The sequence below is a fragment of the Neomonachus schauinslandi genome, chromosome 8, assembly GCF_002201575.2.
Source record: "Neomonachus schauinslandi chromosome 8, ASM220157v2, whole genome shotgun sequence".
Taxonomy (NCBI): domain Eukaryota; kingdom Metazoa; phylum Chordata; class Mammalia; order Carnivora; family Phocidae; genus Neomonachus; species Neomonachus schauinslandi.
Window position 1 is genome coordinate 136,097,339 of NC_058410.1, and position 16,133 is coordinate 136,113,471.

The 16,133-nt window shown below is 41.9% G+C and overlaps 1 protein-coding gene across 2 annotated transcripts in view; it reads right to left on the bottom strand.

Annotated features, from left to right (window-relative positions):
* Positions 1-14,327: 14,327 nt before the first annotated feature.
* KIF13A (kinesin family member 13A) overlaps positions 14,328-16,133 on the bottom strand; it is a 203,509-nt gene continuing 201,703 nt past the window's right edge. The window contains exon 38 of one of the 2 annotated variants that reach the window (XM_044917454.1): positions 14,328-15,982. In XM_044917454.1, coding sequence (XP_044773389.1) covers positions 15,962-15,982 — 21 coding nt within the window. In that variant the 3' untranslated portion in view covers positions 14,328-15,961. The remainder of the gene's footprint in view (positions 15,983-16,133) is intronic. The other variant, XM_021696971.2, reaches the window with a different exon arrangement.

Here is a 16,133-nt window from a genome sequence, read left to right on the forward strand (position 1 = left end):
AAAAAAATTTTAAAAGCACAAAGAGAGAAAGGTGAAGGGGATCAGGGAAAGCTGTTCTGAGTAGTTGATTTTGAACTAATCCCTGAAAAGATGAGGACAATCTTGGTGTAAGAGGGTGAGCACTTAAACTGATGAAAGAGCATAAGCCTTGGAGCTATAGACAAACATAGTTTGAACAGATATTAAAGATGATAGTGCAGTGAGCCTGGAGCAAGGGCATGATTGTAATAAGCAGACCCAAAAAGGTGGTTTGAAGTCAGATCAAGCCGGATTAGCATGGTTCAACTGGAGGAGCTGAGCTGGGGGGGTCAAACTTCAGACTGGTGCTGCCATTCACATTCACTCTGATCTTGAGATGTTTTCTCATATCTCTTTTCTTCTGTTTCTTCATCTGTAAAATGGACATGATAATGTTTATCATACTGATTGTTCCAAGGATATAAATGGGATAATACATATAAAAGACATGCTACAGAGTGGGCATTTAATATTCTTTGAGCAGAAGTGCTAACTCTGCTGTCTATATGATGAATGGGAAAAGTACGATGTTAGAAGTAGGAAGAATTGATATTTTTAAAATTTTTATTTTCTCCTGCTTCATTAAAATATAATTTACATATAACAGTGTATAAGTGTAAGGTGTACAACATAATGATTTGATATATGTATATATTGCAAAATGGTTACCACAAAAATTTAACACATCCATCACATCACATACATTGTTTCTTATAAGAACTATGAAAATATGCTCTCTTAGCAACTTTCAGATATAAAATACAGTATTGTTAACTATAGTCATCATACTGTATATTACATCTCCAGAACTTATTTATCTTCTGACCGGAAGTTTGTACCTTTTGACTATGTTCACTCATTTCCCCCACCTGCTATCCTTCACCTGTGGCAATCACCAATCTATTCTCTGTTTCTTTGTGTTTAGATTTTTCAGATCCCTCATCTAAGTGAGATCATATGGTATTTGTCTTTCTTTGTCTGACTTACTTCATTTAGCATAATGTCCTCAAGGTTCATCCATGTTGTTGCAAATGGGAAGATTTCCTTTTTTATTGCTGAATAATATTCCATTGTATATATATGCCACATTTTCTTTTTTTTTCCTTCTTTCCTTCCTTTTTTCACATTTTCTTTATCCATTCATCCATTGATGGGCACTTAGCTTGTTTCTGTGTCTTGGCTATTGTAAACAATGCTACAATGAACATGGGGGGTAAAGATATCCCTTCAAGATAGTGATTTCACTTCCTTCTGATATATACCCAGAAACGGGGTTGCTGAATCATATGGCAATTCTACTTTTAATTTTTTGAGGAAATTCTATACTGTTTTCCATATTGGTGGTACCAATTTACATTCCCACCAACAGCCCACCAGGGTTCCCTTTTCTCTACATCCTTGCCAGCATGTTATTCCTTGTTTTTTGTTTTTGTTCATAATAGCCATTTTAACAGATGTGGGGCGATACCTTATTGTGGTTTTGGTTTGAATTTCCCTGATGATTAGCAATGCTAAGCACCTTTTCAGGAACCTGTGGGCCTTGTGTATATCTTCTTTGGAAAAATGTCTTTTCAGGTCCTTGGTCCATTTTTTATTTAGATTGTTTTTTGCTACTGAATTGTATGAATTCCTCATACATTTTGGATATTAATTCCTTAGCAGATATGTGGTTTGCAAATATTTTCTTCCATTCTATTTCATTTTGCTGATCATTTCTTTTGCTCTACAGAAGCTTTTCATTTTGATGTAGTCCCACTTCTTTAATTTTGGTTTTGTTGCCTGTGATTTGGGGGCTTCCTAGTCCATAAGAGGAGACCCAGTCCCCCATGTCTTGGGATAAGACATGAGCAAAAGCATTAGAAGCTAAGATAGCTTGAGAGAGAATTTGAGACTGCCTAGGCTGATGCTCTGCTTCTCCCTCTTGGTGCCCTCCCAGCCTTGCCTTGGTAGGACAGAGGGAATGGATAGATGGGCTCCAGAAAGCATGCAGCTGGTCCTTCTTGTGGCATGGATGATTTCCTGAAAGATGCCATGAGTGATGCAGAAGAGAGCTTAGAGTTAAGAGTCACTGTGACTGTCCAGGCTTCACCATACAAAGGCACAGTGCTGTGTGGTGGACAGGGGCTGTGTGGTGGACAGCCCAGATCTGGGAGTAGGAGAGGCTGAGTCTCAAAAGTACCAGTGCAAGGCCAGCAGGGAAACCTGGTCAGCAGAGGGAGTTTGCCAGTTTCCTGGGAGAAACTGTCCTGCAGTAAGTTTCTCGGGAGACTGACCATTACTGACATCAGTGGTGAATGAAGCCAGGACAGAGGACTGTGCCCCAAAATTAGGTGGGGGAAGGTACTCCTCAACCAGGGGTCAGCATGAGGCAGCGAGGACAACAAATTACAGGTGCCTACTCTGGCTGACAGGATGAGACCCATCCTGGGGAGACCATCTTGGGAGCCAAGGGGCTCAGGAGACAGACCAAAGGGAGGTGGAAAGAGCCCCAATGCTGACTTTGAGCTGACAGAAGAGTAATTTTAAACAGGAAGAAGCTATCCAGGAATCCTTTTCTACATATCTGTACCATTTTTTTGTTAGCTAATTTTTAATTTTTGTTAACCTGTTTTCCTTTTTAAAATGTTCTTTTAAAAATTCCTTTATTTTATTTTTATTTTTTCATTAGTTTCATGTGTAGAATTTAGTGATTCATCACTTACATACAACACCCAATGCTCATCTCAGCAAGTAATTAATTCTCCTTAATGCCCATCCCCCATTTAGCCCATCCCCCTCCTGCAACCCTCAGTTTGTTCTCGATAAAGAGTCTGTTTTAATTTTACCTCTCTTTTTTCCTCCCCCCTTTGTTCATCTGTTTTGTTTCCTAAATTCCACACATGAGTAAAATCGTATGGTATTTGTCTTTCTCGGACTGACTTATTTCTCTTAGCGTAATACTCTCTAGTTCCATCAACATCGTTGCAAATGACAAGATTTCATTCTTTTTGATGGCTGAGTAATATTCCATTGTGTATATATGCCACTTCTTTATCTGTTCCTGTCTATGGACATCTGGGCTCTTTCCATCATTTGGCTATTGTTGATAATGTTGCTATAAACATTGGGTAAATACCTAGTACTACAATTGCTGATCTTAGGGTAGTTCTATTTTCAACTTTTTGAGGAACCTCCATACTGTTTTCCAGAGTGGCTGTACCAGTTTGCATTCCCACCAACAGTGCAGGAGGGTTCCCCTTTCTCTACATCTTTGCCAACATGCTGTTTCCTGTGTTGTTAACTTTAGCCATTCTGACAGATGTGAGGTAATATCTCATTGTAGTTTTGATTTGTATTTCCCTGATGATCAGTGATGTTGAACATCTTTTCATGTGTCTGTCGGCCATCTGGAAAAATGTCTGTTCATGTCTTCTGCCCATTTTTTAAACTGGATTATTTGTTTTTTGAGTGTTGAGTTTTACATTTTTTTTTTTAAGATTTTATTTATTTATTTGAGTTTTACATGTTCTTTATATATTTTGGAAACTAACCCTTTATCAGATATGTCATTTGCAAATTTCTCCATTCCAAAGGTTGCCTTTTATTTTTGCTGTTTCCTTTGCTGTGCAGAAGCTATTTATCTTAAGTCCCAATAGTTCATTTTTGCTTTTGATACCTTTGCCTCCATAGACCTATGTAGTAAGAAGCTGCTATGGCCGGTGGCAAAGGGGTTACCGCCTGTGTTCTCCTCTAGGATTTTGTTGGCCTACTGTCTCATATTTAGGTCTTTCATCCATTTTGAGTTTATTCCTGTGTATGGTGTAAGAAAGTGGTCCAGTATCATTTTTTTGCATGTTGCTGTCCAGTTTTCCCAACACCACTTGTTGAAGAGACTGTCTTTTTTTCCATTGGATATTCTTTCCTGCTTTGTTGAAGATTAGTTGACCAGATAGATGTGGGTCCATTTCTGGGTTTTTTATTATGTTCCACTCATCTAGGTGTCTGTTTTTGTGCCAGTACCATCCTGTCTTGACTACAGCTTTGTAATATAACTTGGAAGTCTGGAATTGTGATGCCTCCAGATTTGCTTTTCTTTTTCAAAATTGCTTTGGCTCTTCAGTCAGACTCTTCCAATCCATGAGCATGGAGTGTTTTTCCATTTCTTTGTGTCATCTTCAATTTCTTTCATCAGTATTTTATAGTCTTCAGAGTATAGATCTTTTACCTCTTTGGTTAGGCTTATTCCTAGATATCTTATGGGGTTTGATGCAATTGTAAATGGGACTGATTCCTTGATTTCTTTTTCTACTGCTTCATTATTGGTGTATAAAAATGCAGCCTATTTCTGTACATTGATTTTTATCCTGTGACTTTACTGAATTTGTGTATCAGTTTTAGCAATTTTTTGGTGGAGTCTTTTGGGTTTTCTACATAGAGTAATATGTTGTCTGCAAGGAGTGAAAGCTTGACTTCTTTCTTGCTGATGTGGATGCCTTTTATTTCTTTTTGTTGTCTGATTGTTATGGGTAGGACTTTCAGTACTATGTTAAATATCAGTGGTGAGAGTGGACATCCCTGTCTTGTTCCTGACCATAGAGGAAATGCTCTCAGTTTTTCCCCATTGAGGATATTAGCTGTGAGTTTCTTGTATATGGCCTTTATGATGTTGAGGTATGTTCCTTTTATGCCTATTTTGTTGAGGGTTTTTATCAAGAATGGATGATGTACTTTGTCAAGTGCTTTTTCTGCATCTAGTGAGAAGATCATATGATTTTTTTTTTAAAGATTTTATTTATTTATTTGAGAGAGAGAATGAGATAGAGAGAGCATGAGAGTGGGGAGGGTCAGGGGGAGAAGCAGACTCCCTGCTGAGCAGGGAGCCCGATGCGGGACTCGATCCCAGGACTCCAGGATCATGACCTGAGCCGACGGCAGTCGCTTAACTAACTGAGCCACCCAGGCGCCCGATCATATGATTTTTATACTTTCTTCTATTAATGTGGTGTATCATGTTGATTGATTTGCAAATATTGAAACACCCTTGCAACCCAGGAATAAATCCCACTTGATTGTGGTGAATGATTCTTTTAATGGACTGCTGGATTCGATTTGCTAGTATTTTGTTGAGAATTTTTGCATCCATGTTCGTCAGGGTTATTGATTTGTGGTTCTCTTTTTAGTGGCGTCTTTATCTGGTTTTTGTATCAGGGTAAGGCTGGATGTATAGAAGGAAACTGGGAGTGTTCCTTCCTTTCCTATTTTCTGCAATAGTTTGAGAATATGTATTAGCTCTTCTTTAAATGTTTGGTAGAGTTCCCCTACAAAGCCATCTGGCCTTGGACTTTTGTTTGTTGGGAGATTTTTGATTACTGATTCAATTTCTTTGCTGGTTATCAGTCTGTTCAAATTTTCTATTTCTTCCTGTCTCAGTTTTGGTAGTTTATATCTTCCTAGGAATTTATCCATTTCTTCCAGATTGCCCAACTTGTTGGCATATAATTTTTTATAATATTCTGTTATAATTGTATTTCTGTGATGTTGGTTGTGATTTCTTCTTTCATCTATGAATTTATTTGGGTCCTTTGTCTTTTCTTTTTGATATGTCTGGCTAGGGTTTATCAATTTTATTAATTTTTTTCAAAGAACCAGCTCCTGGTTTCATTGATCTGTTTTACTGGGTTTTTTTGTTTCTAAATCATTTATTTCTGGCCTAATCTTTATTATTTCCTTTCTTCTGCTGGCTTTAGGGTTTGTTTGTTGTTCTTTTTCTCACTCCTTTAGATGTAAGGTTAGGTTGTGTATTTGAAATTTTTCTTGCTTCTTGAGATAGGTTTGTACTGCTCTATACTTCCCTCTTATGACCATGACCGCTTTTGCTGCATCCCAAAGGTTTTGGACTGTTGTGTTTTAATTTTCCTTTGTTTCCATGTATTTTTTTTATTTCTTCTTTAATTTTCTGGCTGACCCATTCATTCTATAGTAGGATGTTCTTTAACCTCCAAGTTTTTTCTTGTGGTTGACTTCAAGTTTCATAGTGTTGTGGTTGGAAAATATGCGTGGTATGATCTCAATCTTTTTGTACTTGTTGAGGCCTGATTTGTGACCTCGTATGTGATTCTAGATAATGTTCCATGTGCACTTGAAAAGAATGTGTATTCTGCTACTTTAGGATGGAATGTTCTGAATATATATGTTAAGTCCATCTGGTCCAGTGTGTCATTCGAAGCCATTGTTTACTTGTTGATTTTCTGTTTAGATGATCTGTCCATTGATGTAAGTGGGGTGTTAACGTCCCTTACTATTATTGTATTATCATCAATGACTTCCTTTTTGTTATTGTTTTATATATTTGGGTGCTCCCAAGTTGGGGGCATAAATATTTACAATTGTTAGATCTTCTTGTTGGATAGACCCCTTTATTATGATATAGTGCCCTTCTTCATCTCTTGTTATAGTCTTTGGTTTAAAATCTAGCTTGTCTGATATAAGTATTGCTACTCCAGCTTTCTTTTGATGTCCACTTGCAAGGTAAATGTTTCTCCATCCCATCAGTTTCAATCTGCTGGTGGCTTTAGGTCTAAAATGAGTCTCTTGTAGGCAGCCTAGACATGTGTCAGTTTTTAATTTTTTTTAAAGATTTTATTTATTTATTTGACAGAGAGATACAGTGAGAGCAGGAACAAGCAGGGAGAGTGGAAGAGGGAGAAGCAGGCTTCCCGTTGAGCAAGGAGCCCAATGTGGGGCTCGATCCCAGGACCCTGGGATCATGACTTGACCCGAAGGCAGACATTTAACGACTGAGCCACCCAGGTGTCCTGACATGTGTCAGTTTTTAATCCATTCTAACACCCTTTTGATTGGAGCATTTAGTCCATTTATATTCAGAGTAATTACTGATAGATATGAATTTAGTGCCATTTTATTACTGTTTTGTCATTGTTTCTGGAGATTTTCTCTGTTTCTTTCTAGTCTGTTGCTTTTGGTCTTTCTTTCCCAGAGTGCCCTTTAATATTTCTTATAGAGCTGGTTTAGTGGCCACAAACTCCTTTTAGTTTTTGTCTGGGAAACTTTTTATCTCTCCTTCTATGCTGAATGATAGCTTTGCTGGATAGAGTATTCTTGGCTACAGATTTTTCCCCATTCATAACGCTGACTATATCATGCCACTCTATTCTGGCTGCCAAGTTTCTGTGGAAAGATCTGCTGCTAACCTTATTTGTCTTCCCTCATAAGTTAGGGACTTCTTTTGTCTTGCTTTTAGGATTTTTTCTTTATCTCTAAATTTTTGCAAATGTAACTACAGTATGTCTTGGTGTTGGCCTACTTTTGTTGATTTTGATAGGAGTTCTCTGTGCCTCCTGGTTTTGGATGTCTGTTTCCTTCCTCAGATTAGGGAAGTTCTCAGCTATAATTTCCTCAAATAAACCTTCTGCCCCCCTTTCTCTCTTCTTCTTCTGAGACTCCTGTGATACAGATGTTACTGCATTTCATGGAGTCACTGAGTTCCCTAAGTCTACTTCCGTGATACAAGATTTTTCTTTCCCTCTTTTGCTCAGCTTATTTCCCATAATTCTATTTTCTTTTTTTTTAAAGATTTTATTTATTCATTTGAGAGACAATGAGATAGAGAGAGAGCATGAGAGGGGGGAAGGTCAGAGGGAGAAGCAGACTCCCTGCCGAGCAGGGAGCCCGATGCGGGACTCGATCCAGGGACTCCAGGATCATGACCTGAGCCAAAGGCAGTCGCCCAACCAACTGAGCCACCCAGGCGCCCCCATAATTCTATTTTCTATACCTGTTCATTCCTCTGCCTCTTCCATCTTTGTGGTCATTGCATCCAATTGGTTTTGAATCTCAGTTATTGCATTTTCATTTTGGCCTGATTGGTTTTATGCTTTTTTATCTCTGTGGTAAGGGTATCCCTGATGTCTTCTCTGCTTTTCTCAAACCCAGCTAGTATTCTTATGATTGTTGCTTTCAATTCTGGATCAGAAAAATAAAAAAAATAAATTCTGGTTCAGGCATATTACTTTTATCTGTTTTGATTAGATCCCTGGCCATGACCTTCTTTTGTTTTCTTTTGGGATGACTTCCTGTCTTGGCAATTTCTCTACATCTCTGTCTTCTGTGTGTTAGGAAAGCCCGTTATGTTTCCTGCTCCTGAGAGTAATGAATTTATGAAGAGATCGTATAATGTGCAGGGTCTGGTGCTTCAGGAAGTGTCTCTGGTGTATGCTGCATGCACTCTGCTGCTGTGTCTTGGCTGCTGTATCCCTCAGGTCAGTCCTCTGCAGTTTGTTCTTGCCTGCGGTGAGGAGTGTTTGGACCTTGGCCAGAGTGTGGCGAGTTTTAACTAGGTGTGCTCTGATCTGCTTGTTAAGAGACCTGATGCTATTTCCACTAGAGCTGAAGCTTTGCAGAATTCTGTGGTCAGTAGATGTGGTGCTTGTGGGGGTTTGCACTAGTCTTCTGGGGTAGAAGCCTGCTATGCTGGTTTTCAGGCTCACTTCCCAGAGAGCAGCAGTACCAGCAGAATGCAAGGGGGTGGGGCTTGGTGTAAGCAGGTTAGGCAGCCAGTGTTGGTGCTGTGCTGTATACTGAGGTTGGTTTATACTGAGGGGTGGGGGAGGGAAATGGCACCAGCCAGCTCTTTTGTCCCTGGAGAGGGCAGTTCATGCTTGCTGCTGTCTGGGAAGCTCTCCCTGAAGAGCGAATAATTTCCCCTTGTGCATCCTAGGTGTTTTTTCAGATCGCCATTTTCACACTGTCTGTGTCTAGGTTACCTGCCTGCCTGCAGCAGCACAGCGCACTTTGGGCTCTATCCCCGCCAGGCTGGCTGAGTTTTAAAACTCCAAACTTTAGGGACCTAGTGTGGTGGGGACCTGCGCTGGTCTTTGTGGGGAGGGTCTCCCCTCCCTGGGATGAATGCAGGCTTGACCCAGAAGCGCAGTAGTACCAGTGAGCAGGAGCATGGGGTTTGGAGCAAAGTACACTAAAGAGCCAGTGTCCAGGTTAGCCACCCTCACCAGGTGTCTCTGTGCCCATGCTGAAGGGCGGGGGAGGGAAACGGCACCTGCCGGCGCCTTTATCCCTAGAGAGGCAATGCCACCTCTCTCAGATGCACTCCAAGAAGAGCAAGCAGTTTCTCCCGGTGCCTCTCCTGCGATCCGCAGATGGTGCAGTCTGCCCCGGGATTACCTGCCCCCCCTTCTCCACAGGAGCAATGCAGCACCCTCAGGGCTCTATACCAGCCACGCCACTGACCTCTACAACTCGTCTTTGAGCCCTGGTTGCAAAAACTCAATGGCTTTGGGGGAAGTATTTTCCTTGAGCTATTCCCTGTGTGCTGCGCTCTCTCTCTCTCTCTCTCTCTCTCTCTCGCCCCTCTCCATGACCAGGGCTCCGTCCCCTCTGTAGCACCAGAGATCCATTTCTCCCCCAAGCCATGTCTCCCCACTTCCTACCTTCCAGGATGTGGTCTCTTCTCTCCCTCTAGTTCATGCAGTTTGTTCTGTCAGTCCTCAGACCGATTTCTTGGGTATTCAGAATGATTTGACTTTTCTAGCTCTGTTCGAGGAATGAGGCAAGACTAGGATCCTCCCACTACTCCACTTAGCTCCTCCCCCCAGATCCCTGCATTTTAAGTTTCTTTTTCCAGTTATCCTGTTTTAAAGTTTCATTTATAGGGGGCACAGTTGATTAGGCATCTTACTCTTGGTTTCAGCTCAGGTCATGATCTCAGGGTTGTGAGATGGAGCCCCGAGTTGGGCTCTGTGCTCAGAGCAGTCTGCTTGGCATTCTCTCTCCTTCTCCCTCTCCCCCTCATGCTCTCTCTCTAAAATCAATCAATCAATCTTAAAAAAAGTTTCATTTTATAAGCTTCAAGAGCTTTGAGCCCCTTTTGCTTATAGCCAAACATTTGGATATGTATCACATTTTAATAATAAAATAATCCTACCACTGTCCGTATCTTCAGAAAAAAAAATCCTATAAACTCTTCTTTTGTTGGCAGTTTTATTTCTAAAGCTAATCATTAATATTACTTGCCTTAATAAGATGTGATTGAATTTCCTAAGATTCATTTCCTATTTTGAGGAAGACCATCAAACCTATTCATGTGCTTGTGCCTCTAATGAAGCAAATCTGAAAAGAATCAAATGTGAAAATATAGCTATAAACAGAAACATAATTAATAGTTTCAGATCATTTGCCTCTGCCAGGAATATTGGTTCAGTTCGATTATTGGCTATAACTCACACATTCAAATGATTCTACTATTTTCACTTTTTTATTAATATCTCTTTTTTATTTCACGAAAATGTGGCTTTCCTTTTGATCCTACTGCTTATATAAATAAGTGAATTCCTACATTCACTCATAAGTTCTAGTTAGCTTTGCTTTATCCCAAGGCCTCAGCGATGTAACCCCTAATTAGTTATGGAGATTTAAAAATATGTCTGCAAATTCTTAGACATTCCTCTTTTCAAAAGGAAGAGCCTAATTTCCTTCCTTTCAGTGGGGCTGTTCTAGGGACTCACTTTAATGAGTAGAATGTGATGGAAGTGACAGAGTGGACTTCTGAGTCCAGGTCATAAAAGGCAAGGTGGCTTCTGTGTGCCCTCTGGGACCACTCCCTGGGGAAGCCAGCCGCCACATCATGAGGACACTCAAACAGCATGAAGGGGTCTACTTGGTGAGGAAGCGGTCCCAAGCAAGCCTTCAAATGATGACGGCAGCTCTGACATCCTCACTACCACTTCTGAGCAAACTGCAGCCAGAACTACCTAAAACTGCCCACTCCTGAATTCTGGACCCACAGAAATTGCGTGAGATGGTTATGGCTGTTTTAAGCTACCAAGTTGAAGGGTACTTCATTTTGCAGCAATAGGTAACTAATACTCTAGCTTTCTCACAAATATATACTTCTGCATATAAAAGGACAAGGGGAAAATGTGGGAAACTGGCATTCGTAGCATCAACAGGACAGTCTTGAATGCAAGTGGTACTGAGGCTAGATCTTATAGCCTCATTCTTGGTGAAATGCTCCTTTCTTGGCAGTTGCTGTGGCTAGTATTTTAACTCTGGTGTTTTTAAGCAGCTTGGCTTATTTGTGGTTGACTGTGCACTAGGTACAGATTATCCTGGATCAACAAGGGTGACTAATTAATTACATGAAGGTGTGGTTTTTGGCTCGGATACTTAGTCAAAGAAAAATACATCTACTCTACTGTGCTATTCCCAAAAGCCCATGCTAGACTAAGAAAAGACAAACTCTAACAAAGAAACGTAAGGACATGTGTGTATGGTTTGGTTCAGGTAGATATTTAGGAGACTGAAGAGCCAAAATAATGGTTTGAAGTTGTTACAAACACCCATGTATTCCAGTTTTAAAATCTAAGTAGTTACGGGTGTTTTAGGTATCGTGAAAGGGTTGAGTTGGTTTATACTATTCTAAAACCAAACTGTATCTTTTTTTCCCCCTCTCCAAGTTGATTTTCTTCCAGAGACTCCCAATTTCAAAACTTACCTTTTTCTTTGTAAAACATTCATTGTTCTATTAGTCAGCCTCTCAATGTCTTCGTGAATAGGGTCCCATAAGGATTTAAGAGTTCCTTTCTCCGTCACACTCTGTTGCAGAGAAAACCTACGGTAAGCTCCAAGATGGTGGTTGTTGCCAACTGGGCTCACATTATGGTGACTGGGGGCAGCCGAAGCATCTTCTGGAGCTACCATCTTCTAAGAACTGTGTGCAATGACACTGAGCCTCACAGAGGGCAAAAATAACTTGTTTTTCCAAGAGTACACAGAGGTGAGTGTGTGCCCCAGAACATCTGAAAGATAAAGACTAAATTTTATTTCAACTGAAATTAACTCACTGTATGGCGGGGGTGGGGGGGTAGGAATCTACAGTGATCTTTCTCCTCATCTCAGGGGATTAGCAGGGTTGAATTTTAGAAGTTTGGATTTTGTTTTCATTCCAGTTCATAATGTTCTGCCGGGCAGAGCTCGCCTGCCAGCCTGGCATTCCTGCAGGGTTCACTGCATTCTGGGTTCCCCACTCGTGGGATGGGGCAGTAACGCCCAGCTCTCTGGTGGGAGACTGTTGAGCTTTAGAACACTACCTTCCCTCCGGGTTAGAACACCTGAGGACCACAGGCTGACTTGTTATTTTTAAATGTAGGGTAGGGGTGCCTGGGTGACTCAATCGGTTAGGCGTCTGCCTTCGGCTCGGGTCATGATCCCAGGGTCCTGGGATTGAGTCCTGCGTTGAGCTCCCTGTTCAGAGGGGAGTCTGCTTCTCCCTCTGCCTGCTCTGTCTGCTGCTCCCCCTTGTGCTCTCTCTGTCAAATAAATAAATAAAAATCTTTTAAAACAATGTAGGAGGTAGGCTCAATATTATGGAAAGAAACTCGTGTTAGTAAGAAGCTCTAGGGTGAACACAAACATTCTCCACATGACTGTGTATTGGTAGCATCCTTTCTGTTTTGGGCTCCTTTTGTTCCAGAAAAGCAAGCAAGAACTCTTATTCAATTACATCTTCTTTCAAGAAAGACTTCGTAATGACATGACCAGAAAGCTTTACTTTTTAGAAATAAAGATCAATCGGGTCATTAGTTGTTTTTTTTTTTTTCAAACCATTCAAAAACCTCAATATTGTAATTTTCAAAATAAGTATTGATTAGAGCAGGATAAGTAGAATTATTATCTTGCTCTTACTTAACTCTAAAGGTATTTTTATGAAATAAAATACTTCCTATAAGTTGGTGCCCTAGAAACACAAGGCAAAATTCTTATTATGATAAAAATCTGTGTCCAAATAACTATAAACAAATGTTAGGACACTAGTTATACTGGAAGTTAGCTGTTAAACACATGCCTGTATTTAACTATCCTACATCCTAAAACCAGTTTGCTCTTCCCAAGTCATAACGACAAAGTTGATGACCAAATACCGTCGATCTCATGCTAGCAGAAGGAATGACAATTTGCTCATTTTGTCTTGAATTCTATTTGTACTCATCATTTATTTAAATATTAAATAGCTCTTCTCCTCCCTCAATCCTATGCTTCGGAATTCAGGTAACTTTGGACTTTCCCTGCTCTCTGCTTTCTCCCAGAAGTCTACATAAGACACTTGTCTGTCCAGACTAGGCTAGGTCTAATTCTTGACCTCTTCAGGAAGGCTACCGCAGGGATGCCTGGGTGGCTCAGTCGGTTAAGTGTCTGCCTTCAGCTCAGTCAGGTCATGATCCCAGGATCCTGGGATCCAGCCCCGCATCGGGCTCCCTCTGCCTCTTCCCCCACTTGCGCTCTCTTCCTCAAATAAATAAAACCTTTTTTTTTTAAGATTTTATTTATTTGTCAGAGAGAGAGAGCAGCACAAGCAGGCAGAGTAGCAGGCAGAGGCAAAGGGAGAAGCAGGCTCCCTGCTGAGCAAGGAGCCCGATGCAGGACTCGATCCCAGGACCCCGGGATCATGACCTGAGCTGAAGGCAGATGCCCAACTGACTGAGCCACCCAGGCGTCCCTCAAATAAATAAAACCTTTAAAAAAACAAAAACAAGGGCGCCTGGGTGGCTCAGTCGTTAAGCGTCTGCCTTCGGCTCAGGTCATGATCCCGGGGTCCTGGGATCGAGTCCCACATCGGGCTCCCTGCTCAGCGGGAAGCCTGCTTCTCCCTCTCCCACTCCCCCTGCTTGTGTTCCTGCTCTCGCTGTCTCTCTCTCTGTCAAATAAATAAAATCTTTAAAAAAAAAAAACAAAAAAAAACAACAAAAAAAAACAAAAAAGGAAGGCTACCACAAACAACAGAAATTTTTCTGAAAACATTGTGCACTACCATTTTAAGATAAACCTCTCACAGGAAGCTGTCGTTAGCCACTAGTCGTCAGGTGACTGAGCACTGCTACTTGCTCTCTCGAAGACTCGTCTGAGCACTGTGAACGGGGAACACACTCCTTGGCCTGTCTGCTGTGGATGTCACGTTGGTTGGTCAGTCTGGAACCTGTGAGACTGGCCCAGCCCTTCTGCACTCTGAAGGTGTCCCATCCTCCCTTCAGGGGTCTGCTCTTCCAGGACACGTCACCAGACATGACACGGGGAGGAGACTGAGGCAAGCATGCCACCGTCCCGCTCACCCACCCCCTCCCTTGGTCTTCCAGCATCAAACACTTAATAATAGCAGCACCCATGGCACCCACTGCTGTGAGGATTAAGCAAGATGATAAATATCAAATGCTGGGAATAGCGCCTAGTACACAGTAAACCCTCAATGAATGTTGCCTGTTACTATTTTTGTTCAGGCCACAGGGACATGCATATACATACGAACAAGGGAAGTTAGATCTGCAGCTAATGGCAGAGTTATTAAAGACAAACCACTGATGTTTTAAAACCTGAATTAGGCAGTCTGTATTCTAAAACACACACACACACACACACACACACAGTCTGAACCAATTAAATACAATAAAGTTGAAAGGGGATATAAATTACAGTTTTTCTTTTTTTTTTTTTTTAAACAGACAATAGTAAAATATTACAGTCGGCTCACTATACACAAAATCATGAACAGCAGCTTTTCATTAGTCTCCAAAATCTTACTCATTTACTGATGCTAAGAACTTAAAGAAAAAGGTACAGCAGGCTGTACGCCTTTTCTCTCTCCCACAAGGCATCTGTTGCTGTACATCCACACCAATCCCACAGGCTTCTACAGAACAGGTGCATAAAGTACTCCAGTCACAATCTCCACACACGTCATCCCTCGCAGAACTCTGCAAGCGAAGACGTGGACAGTGGGGTCCTCTGTGCTCAATCGTCTGCTGCAAACATGGCAGAGTGGGCACCTGTGACCTGTAGAGCTCATCCCAACAACGGAAGTAAAGTAACAACAGCAAAACCACACAACGGAACCTACCAATCCAAAACGGAAAAAAACCCCACAAAAAGACAAAAATCAACATCCCCTTCCCTCCCCAAACCCAACTCCAGGCGTGTCCTCGTGTTTTCCTACAGTAATACTGCTCTCCGCATCCCACCTGCCTGGCCAGGCCAAACCAAGGGACGAGGAAGGCTGGAGTCGGAGCCCCAGGCAGTGTCAACAGTTCCGGTACCATGTCTGGTCAGCAGGTGCCGGGCCAGGTGGAAGACCACGGAGGATAGCTGTGGGGTTTTTCAGTGTGCTTATGCAACAGGACAGAGAACAGCTAGCTACAAGGGGCCTGGCAGCCAAGAGGAATATGGCACCAAACTTGCAGTCAGACATATATGTACACATGAAACAAGAATGGACAGCAAACACGTTCAGTCTTACATAAGTTCTTTGGTTGTAAAGAACGGCTTTCTGGAACCTTTTCTGCAAAGAGGGATTTGCGACCTCGTTCTTAGGCAATCAAATCTTTTTCATCTGCTCGTCTATCAGATGATTACCTAAGTTGCTGTGTATCCAAGTCCAGTACCTTACAATTTTCTACAAACCACTTTTATCTGCATTTTCATGTGCAGTCTTGTCTGTCTCCGAACAGACATACTATAGATATACATTTCATATACATCATATATATTATTTATAAAAAAAAGCATTGACTCCAGATTTTACAGTAAGAACTGATTAAAATTAGTTGTACAAGAATAAAGTTTGTTTGAATCTGTGGAGGTTTCTACACAGTGGGTGTGTGTAGTAGTTAAGTGCAAAACAAAAATACTGCCACTTAATTCAGTCCAGGATTTTCGGTTCTCTGGCTTTCTAGGAAAAGCAGAGGCTGCCGATTCACCTGCGTGACAAAGTGCCGCTGCTCCCAGCTCGGGAGGAGAAAGTAGGTGGCCCACGAAGCACACGGCTTCTCCACGCTGGTCGGAGGTCCCCGGCTGGGCCGCGGTACGGTTTAAAGGTGCGGCTGGTGCTTCCACAAGGCAACCGGAGCAAAGATGCCATGGCCTGCGGGGCAGCACGGGCTGCCTTTCACCGAGCGGTCGTGCTGCCCTAGGGTGCAGAGGCTCGTGAGTTCAAGCTCCGGATGCCCCCACCCCCAACTCCACACACACACACACATACACACACACACGGGCCCCCTCCCCCAACTCCACACACACATGCCCCCTCCCCAACTCCACACACACACACGGGCCCCCCC